The sequence below is a fragment of the Mesoplodon densirostris genome, chromosome 8 (genome assembly GCF_025265405.1).
Source record: "Mesoplodon densirostris isolate mMesDen1 chromosome 8, mMesDen1 primary haplotype, whole genome shotgun sequence".
Classification (NCBI taxonomy): domain Eukaryota; kingdom Metazoa; phylum Chordata; class Mammalia; order Artiodactyla; family Ziphiidae; genus Mesoplodon; species Mesoplodon densirostris.
Window position 1 is genome coordinate 100,642,315 of NC_082668.1, and position 7,097 is coordinate 100,649,411.

The window sequence follows — 7,097 nt, forward strand, 5'->3', positions numbered from 1 at the left end:
ACTTTTTAAGAATATCAGATTAAGATCTTGTGTTATTGTGATTATAATACATTTTGAAATAGAGCTAAAGAAATTAGATGATGAATTTCAGAAATGTAGATTTGTCAGATGTCTAGATTTTTCAGTGAAGGACTTTGATTTATGAGGAAGCTATCTCTTGTCTTAAGAACAGTCTGGGGTAAGCAGAACTCAGTGATAGCAAAGGAGCTTTATACCAGAGCCTGAATATTAATTCCTTTGGAATCACTAGCTTCCCGATTCTCAGAATACCTGAGAATTAGGTGACATAAATAGGCGTCTTATTCAGGTAGAATGATGTTAGGGAAGTATCAGTATAATGAGCAGTCACAGAATTAACCAGGCCATACACGGAGCTATTTGAAAACATGATGTTCCCATGTGTCCAGAGGATAAGATTACGACCCAGAATATCCCTGTCCAAATGGAAAGGCAGGGGTAGAATCCAGAAGTCCAGCAGACAAGGCCAAAGCAGAATGGTGATTGAAGTGAGAAATTCAAACCAGGTGAGCAGCTATACACAGAAACAAAATCCTAGCATACAGTTTGGAGTTCCCACCAGGAAGAAGGAAACAGGTGGCTCCAGATCCAAAATAAGTGGGCCTGGAGGTACTGACCTGTCTTCTGCCCTGCTTTTTAGCCACCTTCCTGCTGTGGGCAGATGAGAACCAGGAAATATACATTGCTTTGCACTGTTGTAGGTGGTAAAGGTTTTGTCTATGCCAATGACTTTAGATTAGAATGTTTTGAGTCCTCTGGGGACCTCTTAAACAATTTAGATGTTCTGAGGCATTTGGAGTTAGCAGTGCATTTTAATCAAGGTATTAATTTACATGTTTCCATAAAAGTATTGTTAGTATTTATTTCAGGTAAATTATTTGTTAACTGCTTTTGCAGCAGCATTTCCTTGAAGAAACTGAAGTTTTAAACACTTGGAACTTTAAGGAATATTTAATCAAGTTTCTTAGATGGAAATGTCATGTTTTGATTAGATACTTAAAAGGTTATAAGAAGAATGTTTTCAATTTTAGAGAAATACCTGGGGAGAGGAAATAGATTCCAGAGATGCAAAAGAGATTACTACCTTAATATATGAAAAATTGCAAAACCTCCAAAATCATGGAAAGAGAAATAAGGTAAGGACTAAATCTAGAGCTGACTTTGGCAAACAGTATTTAAATTTATTCTTACTATATAGTATATGTATCAATAAATAGTAAAATGAAGCTTCAAAAATTAGTAAGGTAGTTAGAAATTTCTTCTTTGGGAAATATAACAAATTTAGCCTCTGGACACTTAAATGCTTAGAAATTGGGACAAGTAAAACCATTTAACAGAAAAATAGTGACTATGGTCATAAGTTATTAAAATTTGTTCAAATGTAAAAGCATTGATTTGAGCCTCATAACACTTCGGAGAGCAAGTTTTGTTTTGTTCTTGGTATAGTCAGGATGTATTAAAATCTGTATTCATTTTGCCCCCCCACCCTTGAATTATTAATCTGTCAAGAAGCATTGCAGCCTCTTTACTGCTATTCTTCAGAGGGCTGTTCATGTTTTCCTTTTTTAAATCAGTATCATTCTAGGACATATTTAGAAACAGACCAAAGAGTTTATGAATGCTAGAGTGCTTTCTGAATGGAATTTAATACAGTCATACATGAGGTTTCTTGGATTCTTTCCCTATAAGGTGAAAAGACGAAAGAACAGCACAGCCTCTGAAGAGGGCTAGAGATGTCTAGCATTATAGATCCATATTAGAACTACAGACCCTGGTATAGGAAGCTTTACAACCTACCTCAAGAATTATGTTTTATCCAAATCTAAAAGATAGAAAAGAGATAGTTATGAAACTTTATTTTTTTTGTTTCAGTGAACAAAAATGTTTTTCTGATATTTTGGCTATGTTCATTTTCTCAAGATGTTTCATTTTTTAAATTGTGACTTATCTCAAGTGAAACATTTGAAATCGAAAACATTAGTCATAAAGTAGAATATGCTAACTGAAATTAAGTTATAGAGCACATCAAAGTATGACTTTGAAAGTGTGGTAAGTTATAATTGGTATTATCTGCCATGGGCAGGTGAGAATTGTGAGATACCCTTTTTCCATTGTTAATAACAGGCGAGGTATACTTCATCTGATCTATCAAATAAGAATATTGAGTAATTATTTTTGAAAAGGTAAAACTTAGGTCAGTTTATTATTTTTAACTTCTTTTTAACATTAGATGTTGAAAGAGAAAGGAATTCAATCACTTTTACATTATTATTGTAGGATGAACTTTAATGATGTCGAAAATGAAGAAAAAATTGAAAAGAAATTGACAGATGATGTCAGAAGCCACCTTTTCAGAATGTTACTATGTTCTGGATGGGAGTAAATGAACATTATCTTGGACTTGTAATTGCACTGCTTGAATTCTGTACAACATTAATATAAATGAAGGGTCTGGAGACTTTTTCTGTAAAGGGCCAGATCGTAAATACTTTAGGCTTTGTAGACCATAGATGGGTCTTTGTCACATATTCTCTGTTTTTATTTTGTTTACAACCCTTTAAAAAATGTAAAAACCATTCTTAGCCTCAAGGCTGTACACAAATAGGCCACAAGCCACATTCAGCCCATGGGCCACAGATTGCTGACCCACAGAAAGATGTTTAGGCTAGCTGGCTCAAACATGAGCCTGCTCTGTGATCTACGTACATGCTAAGTTATACAAAGTGTACTTTATCAATTCAAGTTTTGTGGCTGGCCTGAAAAGAGAATTTGGTTTTCAGTCACCTGTTCTCCTAAAAAAAAACCTCTGAAATTGATTATCTGACCATGTATTTCATTTAAAAAACATACTCAAAATGTGGGAAAATAAACAGATACCCTATTTTCATGCTGTATTATAGTGAAGAGATTCATTTTCTAAAGGTTGAAAATTGGTTTTAATTTTTCACATATGAGAAAAAATTTTTATAACAGAAAGTAAACAAATCCTATTGATTTCTATAGTATCCACATATACCTGAGGGGAAAAAATATTTATAGCAATTAACTGGGCATTGTAGAGTATCCCAAATATTTCTATATTTTAAAGGTATGTGTTCATTTATTTTCTGAATTGCTTTCATAATGTTTTCCCTGTGATGGTTACTGATTTTTGAAGCATCTTTCTAATATCTGTTTTTGACTTCTGGACTTTGTTTTGATGCATATCCTTTATTTACACGTGCCTTTTTTCCTTCATGGTTTTGGTTTTTCACTCTTGTCCAATCTTTATTATTCAAGAAGGAAAAATTAACTTCGTAGATTTGTTTCCCTAAAGCTCATAATGATGCTGTGTTTATTCCACTTATTTACTGTTGGAGGCTGCCATTTTCAGATAAATATAGGCCTAACAACTGAAGTTAATTTTGTAAGAATATCAAGTATAAAAAGTTAAGGATGGGATCTTTTAGTTCCTTAATTGTTCAGGCTCAAAGAATCCAAGGTTTTTTTCCTTGCACATTAACAAAACATTGTAACATGTAGTTATTTAGTTATAACTCAGAGTGTATGGAATGGTAAAAATCCCAATTGATCAAAAGAGGTCAACAGATTTTTTTCAAAACTTAAGTTTTCCCAAAAACGTATTCGAATCACGCTTTATTATGTTGGGAGAATTTTGTTTTGTTTTGTTTTGTTTTGTTTTTACCCCATTCCCCAAAATTTCTTCATAAAGGTTAATTTATAACTGCAATTTATCCAAAAAGTAATCGATGTTTTTTCCATTTTCAAGTCTAACCCTATTCTTCATATTCTCTCCCATATTGTTTCTTGTGTACCTTTTAACTTCTTATATTGAATTCCACTTTACACGTGTGGGCACATACAGAAGAGTCACCACTTCTATCCTTAATTTTATACCACCTTTTTTACTCATGATCAGTAATGGCAAGTGCCTTTCATTTATTAAATTTTCAAAGCCTAGAACATTTTCAAAATTGGCTTGTTTCTACAAGAATTCCAAAATGGAATGCCTAAAGAAGTTTTGGTAAATATTTACTGAACTTGTACCAATTATCAGAGTACCGCTATGCTGGACACAGAGAAGTGTGCAAAAGTAAACTAAACCCAAGGCTTAGTCCCTGTCTCCCTAGTGTCTGTAAATTCACAGTTCTGACATGGGACCCATAAACAAGCTTATAGATACCTGTACTATTACCTATAAATAGAATGCCAAACTTGCTGGTTGAGAAATATCTTAGGCAGTAAATGAAATAGTAAATATTATGTATCCTGTAACTGGGCCTAGGTATGTGCCTGTAGAATCAGCTCAAAAGCCAGGACTACCTGGGAGACATGTTAAGTAACATGTAGCATAAAAGTAACATGCATCAGAATTTTCTGCAATCATGTCAGTATCATTGGGTATTTAAAAACTGCTGACAGAATTAAAGGTTCTAACGGCCACATTAGTGCAGTAGAGCACCTCTAGAGTGCCAAGTAAAACATGGCATTTTTCCCAGCAACACCATTGTTGTGTGCAGTTAGCCTTGGGTAACACAGCACCATTTCTCACAGACCAGAGTGCATTCTCTCAGGCAGCTAGACTTGAAAATTAGATGTTTAATGTGGTAATGTGAAACTGTTGGGAATGTGCGTTTGGGGCATTAATGATGCTTGCCTGTTCTAGTTTCCCAAATTTTATTTAATGTCTTTCGTATCTTTCATTTTAAGGATATGATTAAGATTTTAAAATAAAATAACTATTTCAAAATAACTATTTTAATATTTTAAAGGTTTTCTTTAAATTTGTCATTTTCTAACAGTATTCAAAGCAGGAATTTTCTTTGAAGTGTACAGTTATTAGAAAAGCATTACTATATTGTTTCCTATGGGGCACATTTTACAAAGATACTTACTTATATAAGAAAGTTTTTAATGAAGAGGTAGTGTTTTTAAGCCATTTAAACAATTTTTGTGTAATAGTCTAATTTCTTTGGTCTACCAGCAAACTCAAATGTCTCATATTCAGTCCATCATGACTGTTTAAGAAATAGTACAAAGTTTAAATTAACAAAATGCATTTAAAATTTTCTGTAATGATACTTGCAGGATAAAATTGATTCTGAAGATGAGAAGAAAATAACCTTTCTGGTAGTATACCACTTTATATAAACCAAAACTTTAAATGTACCCAACGGGAATTCCCTGGTGGTCCTGTGGTTAGGACTAAGCGCTTTCACTACCGTGGCCCAGGGTCAATCCCTGGTCGGGGAACTAAGACCCCACAAGCCATGCTGCACAGCCAAAAATAAATGTACCCAAATTCTTCTGGTGAATAATCTTGTTTTTAGTGGAGTAATAAGAAAATTTAGGTCAACCACCAAGCTAAGTATAAATGTATTACTGATCATATATAAAGATGTTAGTGATTTACTGGCTTGAGTCTTTTTTTTTTTTTTTATATTTAACACTAGATTTGCGTTTAGGTTCTTGTACAAATGACCCACAGGTTTGAACTGTGCAGTTCCACTTACATGAAGATATTTTTTCAATGAATAGGTTCTACAGTACTACTTGATCCATGGTTGGTTGAATCATCCATGGATGCAGAATTTCAGATACATAGGGCCAACTCTAAAGTTACACATGAGTTTTCGACTGTGCTGGGGGTTGGCAACCCTAACCCACACACTGTTCAAGGGTCAACTGTACTGTCACCCAATCCCCTTGTTAACAGCTGGATATATTTTGTGAGCGGAAACTAACCAGAATAACAGATAGAGGCTGATGCCAAACTGTCCCATATCAATATTAAATCCAGGAATGTGGTATCTTGACCACTTGATTGCATTATCTTGTCACTTGAGTGAATTATTTAGTAGCCTGATATCCTGAAAATTAGTAATCATGCGAAAAGGTCTGTGCTGCTCTAAATTAGGGTTTGCTTAAGATTCAAAAGTGGGTAAGTAAAATAGATCAGTAGAAAAGATAAGTCCAACAGAAGGGTCCCAGCATGTGGAGAAACTTGGTCCATCAAGGGCTCCTGAGACAAACCATACACTTAACAGTACCTGAGATTGGTCCTCATGACCAGACACAGTAAGAAAGAGGAAAACCCAGAAATGTGTTCTTCATCAGTCTGCCCTCTGGTCTAACAAGTGATAGACAATTCTTCATTAAACTACTGCTATTTCAAACATCTTGAGGAGGTAAAATATTTTTTTAAAAATAATCAATAGGTTCCAGTACAAGATGACTCCCAAACTCACCTCCTCCCATGGACAAATTGAATATACAGCTGTATACAGAACAATTCCCTCTGAAAGAAATCTAGAATCTAGCTGAGCAACTCTTAAACATCAGGTGAATGAGAAAAAACTCACACTGGAATGGGTAGGAGAGGCTGAGACACTATTTCACCATAAACCCCACCTGGCACAATGACACAACCAAGAGGGAACTCAGGACTACCAGTTTTTCCCTGAGGATCAAAAGGTTCAGACCCCACAGCTGGTGCACCAACTTTTAAGATTTGGACCCAAGAGATGGGCCCCCAAAGCATGTAGCTTTGAAAGCCAGCAGGGCTTGCCTCCCTGAGACCCACAAGGCTAGTGCAATCTGAGAAGCAGTTCCTAACAGGATTGTATGGACTCACCATGGCTAATCCCCCAAAGCCTAACACAGAGGGAACATACTGAAACCGCCCAATCTTTACATGGAACAGGCCTATTTGCTTATCTTAAATGCTTTAGCCTGAACGGCAGTCTTCAACTTTAACACACTCCTAGGGACTCACTACATTACTACTCTACAGAGACCATGGAGGCTGGCAGGCACCATCTTTGTGTGCTCCCTCTGCCTCACACCAGATCACCAGCACCTCCAGAGAAGGAGTTTGTGCAAACATCTGGCACCCCAGCTATTATGGCTGCCACCCAGGGGACATCCCTTGAACACCTGGTTCTGGTGGCCAGCAGTGCTTGTGGATCCCATAGGACTCTAGCAAACAAGCAGTTCCCCACAAGCCTCAGTGCAAAGAGAGCAGACAGAAATGCCATCTCCCAGTCTTCCTCAAGAGGTGTATTTGCATACTTTAAACG

General features: G+C 35.9%; 1 protein-coding gene across 1 annotated transcript in view; it reads left to right on the top strand.

Annotated features, from left to right (window-relative positions):
- The window catches only part of DNAJC10 (DnaJ heat shock protein family (Hsp40) member C10), a 59,199-nt gene extending 56,287 nt beyond the window's left edge, over positions 1 to 2,912 (top strand). The window contains exons 23-24 of the mRNA XM_060106274.1: positions 1,050 to 1,154; positions 2,296 to 2,912. Of these exons, the coding sequence (XP_059962257.1) occupies positions 1,050 to 1,154; positions 2,296 to 2,307 (117 nt within the window). The 3' untranslated portion in view covers positions 2,308 to 2,912. The remainder of the gene's footprint in view (positions 1 to 1,049; positions 1,155 to 2,295) is intronic.
- Positions 2,913 to 7,097: the final 4,185 nt, after the last annotated feature.